We start from the raw sequence: 17,718 nt of genomic DNA, 5'->3' as shown, positions 1-17,718 counted from the left end.
GTGAACAAAATTTGACAGTTTCTCTCATCATTGCTAGTGCAGATGCAAAAAATTAATATTCTGGTCTTTTTAGAGAAATATCATATTCCTAAAAAGAATATGTGTCTTCTAATTTCCTGAGCCTCCTGCACACCAATCTTCTAATTATAACTTAGCTTTTGCTATAGATTTTCCTTCAAGGAAAATGCACTAACTGACCCAACAATTCATATTTACTTAGCAATTGAAAGTTGGCATTGTGGTTTATACATCATCACTTGAGAGTTCATTTAGTACAAGTCAATCCTACTGTATATACTCTCCTTTGGAAATGCTCATAAAACACATTTTCTAGACTTAAAAAAGAAAGCAGATTCAGGTTCCTAGATTGTCCTCCTACACCATCCCCTTTGGTAATACATGGGTTCCTAACAAGAGTAGTCAGGAACCTCTCTATTTTGACACTTTTATAATGAATAATAAAAATGTTTTCCAAACATAGAAAAACCTTGCTTATTAGGGCTAATTAAAAGAGGTCACTCTGAATTACTCATACTACTTAAGAACTGTGGTTTAATTTTAATTACATAGGATAAAGTGGAATGTACAACTACACCCCGAAATAATTTGCTTAGGTCCCCCAGGGCGGAAGGGGGGAGCTTTAATGGATAGATAAGATCCATTTGTAAGTAATAAAACAATTGTTTATGTGTGAAAAGAACTTCTAACATCTTTAGCAGTTTTTTAAAGCATTGCTGTGTATATTTTGCTGTTAATCTCTGCTAATTTGCTTAACAAACTCTCCTTCATAAATAGTTCAACAGTAAATTCCAAGACAGCCTCTCAAATTTTGTAAACAATAAAACATGAATGATGAGTTATAAATATACAATTGTTTAAATGTATGGATCAAGCTTCAACCTATAAGAAAAATCAATATTATATTTCTATAATATGAAGGCAGTTCTGTTCAAAATTGTGTGCCTGTGGCTTTTGTTTATAAACCCATATTTTTTTGTAGGTAAGAAAAAAGACACTAAAACACCAGTTCCCGGCACAGAATTACAGAAGTGAAATGCCCTCCCTTGCATTGCAAAAATACATTTAAGGTATAGCAGAGCTTAACAGATTGTTAGATTTAATATCAGCTAGCTATCCAAAACACTCAATTTAGGGAACGCAGAGCCTCGGAATGTTAACCTAGTCTGCTGAGCTCTTATAAAACTGGCATTTTTGCTTGGAAGGAAATGCACACAGCCTCTCGGGTTATACAAGTCAAAAATCCCCTTATGAGAAAACAGCCCAGTAAACGAACGGCTTGCCTGGCTTCTCCTGCCTGTCCTGGGGCCTGCCAGTGGAGGCACAGCAGTTAGCCTCCTGTAACACCTTCTCTGTTGACTCATTTGTGAGTCATCGAATTTTTAGCAGAGACATCACGTTGCAATTCTGTTGTTAGGAGCCAGAGACATTCTGTAAGAAAGAATGTATGCATCTTCAGGGCTGATGCAGACCTGTGTGTGGCCACAGCCAAGGCAGCATAATGATGTGCAGCCCCTCCAGGGCTCACACTGCTGACTTTATGTAACAGACATAACCCTGCCATTTAAAGCTGCAGACACTTCTCTTGGCTAGTTCCTTAAGAATCTGGTACTCTTAAATTCATTCCTCCTATGACCCTTTTTTCTTTCTTTCCCTTATAACCTTACCACTGATGAATATAGAGATCTATAAAATAGAATCTATAAAATAGAATCTATAAAATAGATCTATAAAATAGAATTTTCCAATACATTTCAGCCAAGTATCATGGTTCCTATAACACTGCTATTGATATATGCCTATGCACAAAGACTGGTGGTTCTCAATAGGCAGAGAGTTTGGACCCCAGGGAGCCATTCAGCAATTCCCAGGTGCATTTTTAGTTGCCACAACGGGGGTCAGAGACGACCGCAACTGGCATCTTGTGAGCAGAGTCCATGGATCTGCTAAACACACTACAGTGCAAAGGACAGTCCCCCACAATAAAGAATTATCTGGGCCAAAATATCAATATTGCTGAGGTTGAGAATTCCCAGCATAGACAAAAGGCACTCCCTTGAAAAATCAGATCACATTCCACATCAATATGGTAATGTGAAAATGGGTGGTGTTATTCAAAAAAAAAAAAAAAATCCCCTTCAAAGAGCCATTTGAAAAGATGCAGCCTTTCAAGAAGAAGAAACTAATGACTGTCAGGTTCCCAGCTGGGCTTGACACAGTTCCAATGTTTACAGGGTCCCTGTGGATGCTGTACATTTGTAAGATTGGAAATAATAGGCTCCTTTGTAGAATAAATACAGCAATTTGGGTCTTAATGGGAGCTCTGACACACACCACCTCATTTCAGTGGCACCATGCATTAACCTTTGAGACTTCAAAAATGGAAGGCAACATTTTGATAAAGGTTTCTAAATTACAGGAAAAAATATTAACTGGGTATTAAATAGACAACATAAGGGAAAATTTGGAAAGAAAAATAATTAGCATGGTCACAGTGAACTCAGTGTTACTGGAACCCAGATCTGAGGTGAGATGGCATTCTGTTTGGGGAAATTGATTTCATTTTTCACAGGCTAAGCTCTAAATGCTCTTTTGTTTTTTTTTTTTTAGACAGAAACATAATTATTGCTAGGTGGCAAACGGTCTATAAAATGAGAAGCCATATTGTTAGCTTTACTGTTCCATATTTTCAGTTTTATTTACTTTCAAGTTAGGGACTAAGAAAAAAAATAAATCAAATGTCTCCAGTTGGATCTCTCTCTGAGATGGCAGATGAGATCCAGCTATACACTTTTAGAGCAAAGCAGACCCACCTGTGTTACATGCAATTAAAGTACTGCTGATAACAACTGCCTTGCAGAAAAGTGCCCTTTCTCACCTTTAGGTGAATGAAGAACTTGTATTTCAGAATATAAAGGGAAAAAGTCTATTAAGTCTAAGTAAAAGCTTGATGGACACAAACAGCAAATTTCACCATGGATTCATTACTTTATCTGATTGAATTTTAACCTCTGGCATATAGGTGACGTACACAGAGCAAACATCCTCATCATTATTCAGGTAAGAAACAGAGTAAATGAAGTCTAAGTAAAAGCTTGATGGACACAAACAGCAAATTTCACCATTGATTCATTACTTATATTCCCCAAGCTGTCCATAAACCTTCATACTCTATCTCTCCTACTCAGCTCTGCCCAGAAGCATCAGTAGCATCACCAAATAGTATGTAGCTGAAAGGAGATAAGCAGAGATGTAATTCAATTGCACGATTTGAAGCTCTGATGTGATGCCCTTTTAATAGAAACAACATATATTTTTAGCCTACTAACATCTTTTATTCAAAAAGTTTCCCTTTATCTGATTGAATTTTAACCTCATGGTATATAGGTAACGTACATAGGGCAAACATCCTCATCTCATCATTCAAGTAGGAAACAGTCTCGAGAAGGCTATCTGACATGTGCAAGGCCACACAAGTTAATGGTGGTGCTAGAAGTACAACTCCCTTGGCTCTATACAAGGCTGAAGAAGTCATATAAAGTATCATAAAAAACGACCTTGAGAAAGAGAAAAGCAACCCTGGATATCTGACAGTTGGCCTGGTATGATCCAGCAGGTTCAGTGTTGCCAGGGGCACCCTGACTCTCAGAGACAGGCCACAGGGTCCTCCTCTGAACATGAATGATTTCACAGAACATCACATCCAACAAGGCTGCCCCTAACTAGGATGGATAAAAAAAAAAAAACAACAACAACAACACTCCATAATCATGTCTGAACACTGACAAAATGTGAATGTCGTTCAAGCCATAAAAACTACTTAGGATGAGTGCTTCCTCTTTAGCACTAACAACCTTGGCCTGGCTCTCATCTGCCCTCCCCATAGATAAAATGTATTAAGATATTTCCTCTTCCTGACAGCATTCCTATCCACAGTACACCCCACTTCCTTAAATCCTCCACAAAATTATCTTGTACAAGCCCAAATCCTACCACAGGTTCCTACTAACACCCTCTGAGAGGCCCCACAGTTTCCAGGGATATAAGTACAATGTGTAATTAATTCTACACTTGTTAAAGAACAGGTGTGTTCCTGGTGGTCTTTGGCTAGAGACCATTGACCAGTAAGTATATAATAAGAACCGAAGACTCAACTTTTAAATATAGGGGCAGCCCAGGTGGCTCAGTAGTTTAGCACCACCCTTGGCCCAGGGCGTGATCCTGGACACCCGGAACCCAGCGCCACATCAAGCTCCCTGCATGGAGCCTGCTTCTCTCTCTGCCTGTGTCTCTGCGCCTCTCTGTGTGTGTGTCTCTCATGAATAAATAAAATCTTTAAAAAAACAAAACTTTTAAACATGGTTATGGATGGCATTTTTCTAAATCATAAGAAAATAAGAACCCAACAATCCTGGGCTAGCTCTTTGAAAACCAAGGAGAAGAGTCCACACAGGGGGATAAAACTGAATTAGAAATGAGGGATCCAATTGATCTAACAAGCCTATTTCTATGGTTAGGAACATTTTGACACAAATTAAAGTTTTCTTTGGGCTAATGACTTGATACTTCAGCTTTATTTCTATTGTAAACCTGATAGTCAGATAGAGAAAGAAGTCAAATAGGATTGACTCAGATCCAGAAATTCTGATTTGATTCACCTCCCCGTATCAATATCCTTATAAAACATAAAGCTGAGAACCAATGTAAAGGCAGTAGTCATTTCAATTAAATATTCCAACCCTTTCTGTCAAAGGGTAGAATTTTGAATGATGCAGTAATAATTCTAGCAATTCCAAAAGAGACTGCTAAGCTCCTAAGAAAATTAAATTATAGACTGTGTCTACTTTACATCAAAATATCTAGCTAAATTGCTAAAATAGAGATATATAGATATGTATATATATCCAGCCCATCAACCAGGTTTTGTCTGTATCACATCAAATTATCCTCAATTTCAGAATTTTCCATTGAATTAAGTCATGTTGTTGTCATAAAGTCATCTTCTTTACAATGTTGAAGAGCCAGCTGAATAATAAATATCTTAATGAAAATTGGCTTTAAAATAAGATTGAGATTTTTTTTTGAGTAGCATGCTTTAGAGTATCAGAAAAATCAGTCATATAGTTTTTTGATGCCTCAATTTCTCCCCATAAATAGAACCCAAATTATTTTCAGCCAGAAAGGATTGTCCTGTTGCCCTCTTTTAATATCATACTATAAATCAATTTCTCTTTCCGAACTTCTATGCACTTCTGAAAACTAAACCTAGACCTGCCATATCTCCCAGATGCCCACTGACTTCAGTGCTTTATCGTAAACAGCCTCCAAGTTGCTAGAAATCTCCCTAAATACCCATTATTGGACATCTTTTTATAATGTCAGCCATATCATCTTTTACTTTTATAGTCAGAGAATCTCTCTCAGAATCCCTAGTCTTCAAATTTTCTATGAACTTTTTAATTCATTCACATAAACTATAAACAATATATTTGGAATTTGTTGGGGAAAAAAATCATTCCACTCACCAAATTTTTTCCTTCATTTTGAGCATCTCGATAATCAGGATTAAGCTAAAAAACAAAACAAAACCAGTTTTGAATCACTATTAAAAGCATATTAACAAGACCAATTACCTTTAATTCAGTTCACTATTGTATCCTCAACTAAATTTAATATTTAAAAAAAAAACTAAGGAAGTAAAGCATTACTAAATATGACAATTTAAAACATTACCCTCAAACTCTAGTTTCAGGAGACATGATCTAAAATGCCATGTTCATGGCTTTTATTTTTATTAGAACAGTTGACATCTTTGAGCAAGTGAGAGCTGATAATCTCACATCCTCTGAGGAAGGCTTCAAGAGAGTCCATCATTTTGCCCACCACAAAATCTGCCATTAACTGATAACTCATTTTTTAAAAGCAGACCCAAAGGAATGTCTTTGTAACAATGATTCAAGATCATGCTCCACATTCTATATACGCAAGAAAAGAAAATCAAGTAAAAGAAGAACTATATATATGATATGAGGTTGTTAAATCATGAGTATTGTGGGGCTCAGGGGTCAATCCAACAAAGATGGATGAGTTCTGTATATGCTGAGTGTTGGCCCATGCATTTCCAGCTGGCCAGAATCTATACCTCCTGACTCCCACCTGATGACACAGTCCCAAAAGGATGTCTGTATTGTACTGAAATCACTAGTTCATAATCTGTAAAACAACATAATTATAGATGTGTCTCCCTAAATCATGAGTTGTTCACTGGATTTTAACGATATTAATAGGAATTGATTGGTGTATATAATATACAACCGCAAGCATTAAAGTCACCATTTAAAATGTAAGGTCAAGGGACGCCTCGGTGGCTCAGTGGTTGAGCGTCTGCCTTTGGCTCAGGGCATGATCCCGGAGTCCGGGATTGAGTCCCACATCGGGCCGCCTGCGAGGAGCCTGCTTGTCCCTCTGCCTATGTCTCTGCCTCTCTCTGTGTGTCTCTCATGAATAAATAAAAATTAAAAAATGAATAAATAAATAAATAATACATAAATAAAATGTAAGGTCAAGAGTCTTTCTCAGAACAACACTTGGCTAGTAGCCCTGAGGAAGGTCCTCTCGACTTACTACTCAATATCAATGAAGGTGCTGAAAGGATCATAAGCAAAACAGAACAAAACAAAAAAGTTCCAATCTCACTGAAAACAAGACTGAAAAACAACTTAAGCTCAAAGCTACGATGGACTGACAGTATTCACACAGCAGCTGGTGTGTGGGGAGAAGCAGACATTTCCCTGGGTTTTATCTCGTGGCATACCTCAACCTCACTGCAAACTAATAGCTTCGTGAACACAGTCAGGATACTTGCTGTGGTCGCCCCTGTTCATCCATTTACTCAGAGACTCCAAGTATTTGGCCACCAAAAACCTACACAGAAGTGTGTACCGCTGAGAAGCATCGTCAGCCTGAGCAGACACCTGTCTCCCCAGGGCACCCATCCACTGTCCCGGAACCTCTACCTTCTCATGACCACAGAAATGTGACAAAGCTCAGAAAACAAATGAACAGAGTCAAGGGGGCAGGAGATAGCAGAAGGCTTTCTTGAGAATCACTGTCTAAAGAGAAGAGAAAGAACAGTGTCTTCATATGTGGAAATTACACTGCCCAATATGGTACAAATGGTAAAGGGGCAGGAGAGAGAAGCAAGTGCTACAGAGCCCAGGTAGGCAGAGGTGCCATCTGCTGGACCTGAGACCTACACCAGCAGCGTGTCCTATGGTTGGCCTTTTGTCTGAAGACTGAGAAAAAAAGATGGAGAGTTTTAAGAAATACAACAAAAAGACTATCCACTCAACCCATCTGGTTCTGCATGGAGCCCACTAGTCTGAGAATAAGGAAGGAAGGAAAGAAAAAACAACATGGGACTGATTAAAAAGCATGGATGTTAGAAGGCGAAATTCTTTTCTGAGAATCTTTCTGAATATTTTCTATGGTATGATGCAAAATAAACTTTCAGGAAATGGCTTGGCATATTCAAGAGAGTGTAAGTAAACATTTCCTCTATGTAAAGACAACAGAATAAAATGAGCAGCAGAAAATATAATACAAAAATAATTACATAAATAATATCAAAACATAAAGAATTATAAAAAAGAAGTTAAGAAGGATTTCACTAAAAATGAAAACACAAATACAAAATTAAACTCCATGTTGGCAGCAATAAAAAAAAGCACAGTTGATGCTGCAGGAAATGAGTGATGCAAAGCATAAAAAAATTGAACAGCCATCTCTCAATACAGAGGAAAGGTATAAAAAAATAAAAATTAGTATAAAGCAAATAGTCATTGGAGGACCAGAGAAGGGCCTATCAATTAATGGATGACAGTTGTACTGAAAAGGAAGAGAAAGCTGGTGGGATACAAGAAATGATCAAAGATAACACAAAATAAAGCTTTGCTCAGCTGAAGAACTGTGTATGGAAAGGTTACCATACCCCAGGAAAATCAACCAAAACAGACTGACACATTCATTTGAGGACAATGAGCAGGGAACACAAAAGGGAAAACAATGCTAGGGACAAAAAATAGAGTCAGAAATTAGGTTTAGACAAAAATGCTTACCATGTGACAGGAGAAAGGATAAATAAAATGTGGCATGTTCAAACAATGGACTGCTACTCAGTAAAAAACATGATGAGCTACTGATACGACAATATGGCTGGATCTCAAAAATACATACAATGGAATACTGTTCAGCTATAAAAAAGAATGAAATCTTGTCATTTGCAACAATATGGATGAACCTTGACAACACTGTGCTAACTGAAATACATCAGAGAAAGACCCATACTGTATGATCTCACTTACACATGGAACCTGAAACAAAGAGAACTCATGGATACAAAGAACGGTGGGTTGCCAGAGGTGGGAGATGGGGAATGAGTGATGTGGGTGAAGGTGGTCAAAAGGAACAAACTCCAATTATAAGAAAGTAAGTCTTGAGAATATAATGTCCAGCATGGTGACTGTAGTTAACAATACTGTACCGCCTATGTGAACGTTGCCAAGAGAGCAGATCTTAAAAGTTCTCATCCAAGGAAAAAAATGTTTATAGCTACCTGTGGTGATGGATGTTATCTAGACTTAACTGAGGTAATCATTTCACAATATATACACACACCAAATCATTATGTTGTACACCTAAGCTAATAAAAGTTTATATGTCAATTATATATTAATTTTTTAAATATTGTAAGTGGAAGAAGCCAGACACTGTATGACTCCATATACACAAGTTTTAAGGTCCAATAAAACTAAACCGTGGTTAAACAAACCAGAAACAGGGGGTGGAGGGGGTGGTATAAGGGAGGGGAGTAGATAGAAAGCAGACCCAGCCCAAGAGTCACAAGACAGGCCAGGTGACAGGTCTCTCTCAGGTTTTAGAACTAACAATGAGAGGCAGGGGAGGGGGTAAGAAAAACGGACAGAGTTCCAAGTTGCCTGTTAGTGCTAGGCCAGCAGCTGGGGAGATCTGAGGCAGAACTTTCTTTTTCTATGGTACATATCTCAGGCTCCTTAAATTCCCTTGAATTACAAATAAAAGAATTAATCCCAAAACAGGATTATTCTTGCTTTTGGAATCCGGGAGTGAAATGTAGAAAGCCAAAAAGAGGGGATCCCTGGGTGGCGCAGCGGTTTGGCGCCTGCCTTTGGCCCAGGGCGCGATCCTGGAGACCCGGGATCGAATCCCACATCGGGCTCCCGGTGCATGGAGCCTGCTTCTCCCTCTGCCTGTGTCTCTGCCTCTCTCTCTCTCTCTATCATAAATAAATAAATAAAAATTAAAAAAAAAAAAAAGAAAGAAAGCCAAAAAGATTGTGAATTAACTGGCCTCCTGTGTACTGATTATTCAAACACAAAAAGACACACTTTTACTTGGTAGTAATGATAGTTCCAACAAAGTGCCCAGGAGGGGCTTATCCAGCTATTTTAGTCAAGCATCAATATTTTGCATTTTTTAATTTGATTTCAATTTGAAGAATTCAGATTTTTTTTCGAATTAAAAAAAAAAAGCCATACTAAAATTACAGCTAATTTATTTCCAAGAGATATGCAGGATGTATAACCACGGATATATCTTATGGTCAAAATGCTCATTCAGTAAGATTCAGAATAGTTTGCTACAGACACTATGAAGGAAATTTGTGCTGGAAACCATGATATATCCTAATTAAAATCTATAAAGGAACAGGAATTCACATATCTAGGTTGTACACAAAATCATGTGTGCCGTCTGAAATGTAAGTTAAATTCCATCCCAAAGACAATGTTGCTTTCTGAAATTCAGTCTCCACATATTCACCCAGTTGGGGTCACTCATTTCAATGCCTAAGTCAATCCCTAAGGGAAGTCTGGGACTGGACTCCAGGCTCTGCCCTGGAAAAAGATACCCAAGGGCTTTAGGAAAGGTCTTCTAACCTTGGAACTCAGGGTCCTCCTCTGTTAAATGAGAAGTCTATGATCAAAGCCTAATCATACTAAATGTATGTAATTAAATTTTATACATTCATGTCTTTGGCAACAATACTAAAGATGGTGCTATCAATTAGATTTTGCTTCATCTTGTGCCTCTCCGACTGTAATGTGTTTTTTTAAATAATTAATATGGAGTTATTGCTTCAGTAAACTCACGAAAGTGATAATAATAATGAGGATAAAAAGGAGGAAGAGGACGGAAAGAAGGAGGAAGAGGAAGAGAAGCCACCCGAATATACCTATGCCTATATCAGTTCACCAATATTAACTGAAGACCAAATAAATATATGCTTTAATGTATGTTTTAATTATACTGCTGCTTTCCTTCTCTGAATATAATAAGAGTGGTAATATAAAAGTAACTAGACTAAGGATGAACCAAAAAAATATTATTTCTAAAGAAGGGGGGGAAAAAAAAGAAAAAAAAAAAAGAAGGGGGAAAAAGACATGATCATGTAAAGATTCCTAAATCTTTTAGGACTTTAAAAGAAATATTTCCTTACCTTAAAAATAAATTATAAGTCTGGCATTAGAGAGAGAGATCTAACATGCTATTCAATCATTTATTCAATAAACATTAATAGAACATCTATAATGGGCAAAGCATTGTGCCATATGGTATTTTAGCAAAGACAAAGAGAATATGGTCCCTGACTATAAGACCTTACAATCTAGAAGGGAAAATAAGTTAATAATAAATACAGTTAGCTGTAACATAAAATAGAATGTGGCAAGAGATATAAGAATGAATAATTTATGAATAATACAGGTCAGAGGAAGGAGGGATCTGTGTAGGCAATTTTATTCAAGAATTATTCATAGAGAAGGTAACATCTGAGATAAGCCTTGAAGGATGGGTATAATCATAACTGGCAGAGAAAGAAAGGAGTGAAGAAGACACGTAGTACAGAGGAAGTGAATGCCACACAGGTGAGAAAATGAGACTTGTTCAGAGAAGACTCTTAAGTGTCATTTTTGGAATACTTCTTATATGCTTTTAAAGGTTAATTCATTTTCCTTACAATTATCCTATTAGAAGGGATTCTTTTCTTTTTTTAAAGATTTATTTATTTGAGAGAGAATGCATGCAGGTACATGGAGGGGAGGGGCAGAAGGAGAGGGAGAGAATCTCAAGCAGACTCCCTTGCTGAGCGTGAAGCTGGGTGTGTGTGGGGGGGGGGGAGCTCCACACAGGGTATCACGACACAGGGCTCCATCTCTCGACCTTGAGATCATGACCTTAGCTGAAATCCAAGTTGGATGCTTAACCAACTGGGCCACCCAAGTGCCCCCTATTAGAAGGGATTCTTCACCCCACTTTACAGATAAGGCCCCTGGGGCATATCAAGTGAAGTCTTCTGAAGTGCAAAGCCACACCACTGGTGAATGGTAGGCTTACTCAGAAGCCCAAGTCTGATGATACCAACGCTACATCCTTCAGTTACCATGTTACTTCCCTCCTTCCCTCCTGCCTCCATAAAGAGGAGGGGTGGGATCCAAAGTGGGATCCAAGCCAGCCCAGACCAATGGGGCTTTTAAACCATAGCCTAATGGGTTTACATCTTCAGAAAGATTTTGAATATCACTGGGGAACTGTTTGCAAAACCACTGCATTAAAAATCCTCAACTGGCCATGGTGAGTAGGAGATAGAGATAGAGAATGAACGAGGCAAAGTAACCAAGCACAGTAGTTCAAGTAAAAAGTAGCAGAGCCCTGACAAAAATAATCGTGCTGAATATAAAGGAAAAAGCAGATCAGAAGATGTTACAGAGAGAGTCAATAGAATTGTAATGTGTAAACTGAGACAGAAAAATATGTTTGTCATCCTCTCAAGTTTTTAACACTGAATTGAGAAAATGCACTGTTATGGGGAAAACAATTTAATCTAAAAAAAAAACAATTTAATCTTAGACATATTTATTAAGCCTCAGTGGCAGTGGGATATTCGAGATAAAATTCCTGACCCACTGCAACTGTGGGAGTGAGTACCAGGAAGAGAATATGAAGAGCAAAGACGCAGTACTAACCTCTGAAGGGAGTTCTCATTCGAATGGCCAAAGAGGGCTCGAAAGGAGTCAAGTAGAAAATGTCACAAGTCAGAATAGAAAAGTGGCAGAGAAAGAGAAACAGAGATCATCAACACTTAGGCAGTGAAAACCATGACTGCACCACAATCAAATGAAAGACAATTCCATCTTTCCACCTAACAAAATAGCAAGAAGCAGACAGAACATTTCTAATATACACTCATTTTCTTAAAACAAAAATGTTGGGGATCCCTGGGTGGCTCAGTGGTTTAGCGCCTGCCTTCTGCCTGCCCAGGGTGTGATCCTGGAGACCCAGGATGGAGTCCCACAACAGGCTCCCCGCATGGAGCCTGCTTCTCCCTCTGCCTGTGTCTCTACCTCTCTCTCTCTCTTTCTCTCTCTCAGTCTTATGAACAAATAAATGAAAAATTTTTAAATGTTACTTTTTTATTATGAAATGTGTTTTGATCAATTTTATTATATAACATTAAAATCATCACTTATACATTTTTAAATAATTATATATGCTCTTTTTTCCAATGCCTGGCATTTCAGAGACAATCTATTATTCTGACAAGTCTAAAAAAGAAAAGAAGGGGAAAATAACCCTTATTAAATGCTTATATGTGCCAGGCACAATTTATATTGTAATATATAACGTGTGTGTGTGTGCGCGCGCAGAGCGTCTGGTATGTATCTTCTTCCATTGTATTTGTTTATATATACATATACATACATAAACATGCAAACCATAAACGACGGCTGACACAGTTAATGGAAAATTAAACATAAGGATACATAAAACTACAACCCAAGCATTCATAAGATTCTATACTGGTGTACAGGTTCTTGAGTACTAAGTTTTTAACTAATTAATTAAATCCGAAGTCTGTTGCATAGTTAGGAAATAAGTGTTTACTGCCATCTGGTGGAAATCTGGCCTATCTACAAACAAATAAATTAGCTGTCTCTGGAAGGGTAATGATCAAATCTTTAATGCATAAAATGATTTGCATTACTCGGTCTCTCTTGTTCTGGGAAGGATCATTATTGCTTTAAGAATACCCAAAGAAAGAAAATGTAGAAGCAGGGGATCAGAAATTGTGATATGTGATTTACAATTGCTCCCATGACTATGGAAGAACAGTTTACTGAGACTCCCATATTATTCCACTCAAAATATGATAAAATTATCCCCCCCACCCCCATTGATATGGTTGGGAACTCTCTTGCACCAATAAGGCGATACAAGTAAAAGATCTAGGGCAATGAGTGTGCTTACAACCATGCTGTGTATTAAATGCAAACATACATGACTATTTCCATTCTTTCCTCTCATGTTACCTTCTTTTTTGTATGGACCACAGAAACTGACATCACAGGAAGGCAGCCTAACAATACGGTACTGTAAATGTACTGTAATGCATTATCTGACAAAGCCACAAATGGCTTCATTCTCTAATTCACAATTAAATACTTTGTTCCACGTTTTGTCGATGAGCTTCTAGCATTGTGTGATTCTCAAAAATAAATTTTGAATTCCCTAAAACAAAATAGCACTATATTTATAGTGCTATTCTTAAATAGCTGGCAGTTTATGTGTTTTGTCTCTATAATTAGACTATAGAAGCTTCCACGAATAAAATGGTCTAATTTCCTTTGGATAGTGTCCCCTACATTTCTACACAAGCAATAGCCTCATTATATTTTTTCTGAAAAACTTAACCACCCTCTAAGTACTGGTTAAAATAGAATATCAGGTTTAGGAGGTGCATGTATAAGTAAAATTGTGAGGGTTTGTTTTTTTTCTCATTTGTGCTTATATTTAAGATTGCAGCCCTTGAAACTCACTGTGAGATTTACTGTGGTCATCGATAGATGTTAATAATTTAAACATTACACAAAATCAGTTATCTCAGATGTAGGTGTATGCTGAAAGTAATTGCAAAGGAGATGTCTCAGTGACTGGATTAATATTCTCTTCTACACTGCAAACTCCCAAAGGATAAGGACCAAGTGTTAATCACCTTTGTTTGTTTCAAAATAGTGCTTCCACCTAGTAGGCAGTTGACAAATGATGGTGTAACATAGGTTAGGGTTTCTCAACATAGGTTGGCCTTACTGGCATTTGGAACCAGACCATCCTTTGTTGTAGTGGCTGCCCTGTGCATGGATGTTTAGCTGCATCCCTAGCCTCTACCCACTAGATGCCAGTAGCTCCCTCTCCCCCGTCTGACAATAAAAATGTCTCCAGACATTGTCAAGTCTCCCCTGGCCAAGTGGATCACCCTAGGCTGAGAATCAATGGTATAGATGAAGCCCCACAAATCTAGCATCGAACCCAAAGACTATCATTATCTTGTTTTGAACTTTGGACAAAGTAAATCACCTCTCTGAACCTGGGCTTCTTTTTTTCTGTAAAGTGAAATGACTGGATGTATAGCCTCAGTCTTTCTCTCTCCGATTCATCCATTAGATTATGTAGTATTTACTGAATATAGATTAAATATTAGACACTATTCCATGTACCCAGTGGTGAACCCTTATATCCCCCCGCCAAAAAAAACCTAGCTTATAAAGAAATATCAGTGCTAAAAAAAAATGTTTTTAAAAAATAATTAATAAATAAATAAATAAGAAATATCAGTGCTAAATAAAAATTATAATCATAATAATAGTAGGAGTAGTGATGGTAATAATAACACTACTCCATATTTTCTGTTCCCTTCTCAATGGAAGTGAAGGGACTTAATAGTTATTGGATATATTTTATGTGCAAGATGCTGAACACTCCATATCTTAATTCTAAAATAATCCCATGTAATATATATTATCATCTTTTTTACACACAAGGGAACAGAGATTCAGAGAGGTTAAATATTTGCTTTAAGTCAGACAGATTGTGAGTAGTATATATGAGATTTTTTTCCCTACCACACTAGCTTTCTTTGCCACACTGGCCAATAGAAACACCATATATTCAAAGGCAATTCAAGAAATTGGAATAATCCAATTTACCAGAAATGCCTCAAGCACATGAAAGTAATATTTCAAATTATCAATTTGTATATTGAGAATAGAAAGGCTGAGGGAAAAGAGTAACACATTGCCAGGAACTTCCTCTAATGAAAAAACAGCTCTGTTCTCAGTTTATTTTTTTTTTTAATATACCTTTAAAAAACCTATCTTGAAAAAATAAAAATAAAATAAAAATAAATAAAAACCTATCTTGTATGACTTTTTTTTTTTTAATTAATGTTCCTCCTCCTTCATAGCCCTGATATGAAAAGTCAGTTCACCCCTACTTCCGCTTCCTGGCTTCCTCATCATTCCTCCACCCCCTGGATTCTGGCTTCCACTAAAAATGCTCTCAATCACAAATGACTGTGTTCTTGCCAAATGCTGTAAATACATTTTGTTCCTGACCTTTTCGGTAGCACTCTCCTTTTTGAAACTCTATCCTCCCTTGCTTGACATTTGTGATTCAGCCCTTTGGATTTTCCAGTTGCTTTTCTAACTTCTCAGGCTCCCCGTCTGTTGTCCACCCTTAAAAGATGATGTTCCCCACAGCTCCACCTTCAAACATCTTCTCACTCTTTTTGTACTGCCTGGTGATGTCAGCCATGCTAATGCTGACCAGCCAGACAATCCCCAAAGATGTGAATCCTGTACCTATCAGGCGTTTTCACCTGGACATTCTACAGCACCTCCAATTAGACATACTCAAAACTGAATGGATTATTTCCCCATCAATGCTGCACCTCTTCCCATTTTCTCTAAATTGGAGAATGACATCACCAGTTCTCCAAAGCCAGAATCTTCCAACTCCTTAACCTTTAACATTTATGGATTACAACTCCATTGTTTCCATGTCCTAAAAATGTCTTCTCCACTCACCCTTCTTGCCATTACCAATGCCACTCCCTTGGTTCAAGTCTTCAAAATATTCTAGAGGTATTAGACTTTTGTCACCTACCTGGGCTCCCTATCTCTAAGGTGATCCCTTCCAGTTGCTTTTACAAAGGCTCCAGAGCAGCTCTGCCAACTGGATCTTTCCCTGTGATGATGGAAACGTTCTATAATGTGTGCTATCCAGGACAATGTAGTTATTGAGACACTTGAAATGTGACTAGTGTAACTGACAAACTGACTCTTCAAAAGTATTTATTTTAATTTAAATAACGAAAATGTGGCTAGTGACTACTGCATTAGCCAATGCAACTCCAGAGTGGTCATCTCCAAACATAAATTTATTTAGAACACAGCTCTTTAAAAATAAAACCAATTCTCCTTAGCTTAATATATATGGCCTGAAAAAAATCAGCTGCCCTACATCTCTGGTCGTACCACTCCCCTCCCACCTTCTAGCACCACTTCCAAACTCACACATATCCTATGTGTGATACACATATGTATTATCCATACAAAACTAGTTTGTACCCGGGCGCCTGGGTGGCTCGGTCAGTTAAATGTCTGCCTTCAGCTCAGGTCATGATCCCAGGGTCCTGGGATTAAGCCTGGAATCAGGCTCCCTCCTCAGTGGGGAACCTGCTTCTCCACCTCCCTTTGCCACTCCCCCTGCTTGTGTTCTCTCACACTCTCTCTGTCAAATAAATCAATCTTAAAAAAAAAAAAAAACAACTAGTCTGTACAATACCACACACCTCTTTGCCTGTGCAAAAGCTATTCTCACTGCCCGAACATGCTTTCTCTCACTTCCCCACCTGCCTTACTCATCCACCAAGCAGCTCCTCCTCGGGCCTCCTCGCCATTCCTTAAACCTCTCTGGCACATTAGTGTTTCCCCATAAGCACACCATTATTCCTATTGCTATAATACATGTATCACACTGTACTGAGAGCTCTTTTAGGGCAGAAACTAGATTTTCTAGTGACATCGCTGTGTCTACCAAATGTTTACGTATAGCTGTCCAGCCTCAGCCTATAAGCTAACTACTTCAAATTTATTCCCATTACTAATTAGATCAAATTCAAACCTTCCAATCAAAATCTTCAAGCAAAGGAATCCCTCAATAATTTCTTTTAGAACTCCTTTCCTTGAATCAGGCCTCCCTCTTTTCATTGTCCACATATGATTTGGACAGTCCACAACCCTGTGTCTCCTTGACAACTTCTACAATGATTGTCCTTTTGTTTCTCTACCAACCTGTATCTGTTACTTTCTTGGAAAACCAGAAAAAAGTTCACCCCAAGCAAGAGCCTTCTTTGGATAATTTCATGCTGACCTACCTCCACCTGCACACATAATCAGCCTGACATGATCCTGTCTCCTGACCATCATGTGGCCACTTATAGTATACTGTCTTCCAAACTAGGAGGTCAATTCTTTTTTTTTTTTTTTTTTAGATTTTATTTACTCATCAAAGACACAGAGAGAAGCAGAGGCATAGGCAGAGGGAGAAGCAGGCTCCATGCAGGGAGCCTGACGCAGGACTCGATCCCAGACCTCCAGGATCACACCCTGGGCTGAAGGCGGCGCTAAACCACTGAGCCACCAGGGCTGCCCTAAGAGGTGAGTTCTTTGAGGGCAGAAACTCACTCCTCTGCTTCCTTCTCTATAGCATTCCCTACCACATTGTGAATTTATCAGTCACCTAAAAAGCACATATGAAAGATGGTAT

At 38.1% G+C, this 17,718-nt stretch overlaps 1 protein-coding gene across 4 annotated transcripts in view; it reads right to left on the bottom strand.

Moving 5' to 3' along the window:
* The window catches only part of ITPR2 (inositol 1,4,5-trisphosphate receptor type 2), a 470,949-nt gene that overhangs the window by 346,640 nt on the left and 106,591 nt on the right, over positions 1-17,718 (bottom strand). For all 4 annotated transcript variants that reach the window (XM_072798592.1, XM_072798594.1, XM_072798596.1 and 1 more), the window contains one exon: positions 5,544-5,588. In XM_072798592.1, coding sequence (XP_072654693.1) covers positions 5,544-5,588 — 45 coding nt within the window. The remainder of the gene's footprint in view (positions 1-5,543; positions 5,589-17,718) is intronic.

Source organism: Canis lupus, chromosome 25, assembly GCF_048164855.1.
Source record: "Canis lupus baileyi chromosome 25, mCanLup2.hap1, whole genome shotgun sequence".
In the NCBI taxonomy this organism is placed as follows: Eukaryota; Metazoa; Chordata; class Mammalia; order Carnivora; family Canidae; genus Canis; species Canis lupus.
The sequence above is the reverse complement of the archived record's forward strand: the minus strand, read 5'-3'. Positions and strand labels throughout refer to the sequence as shown.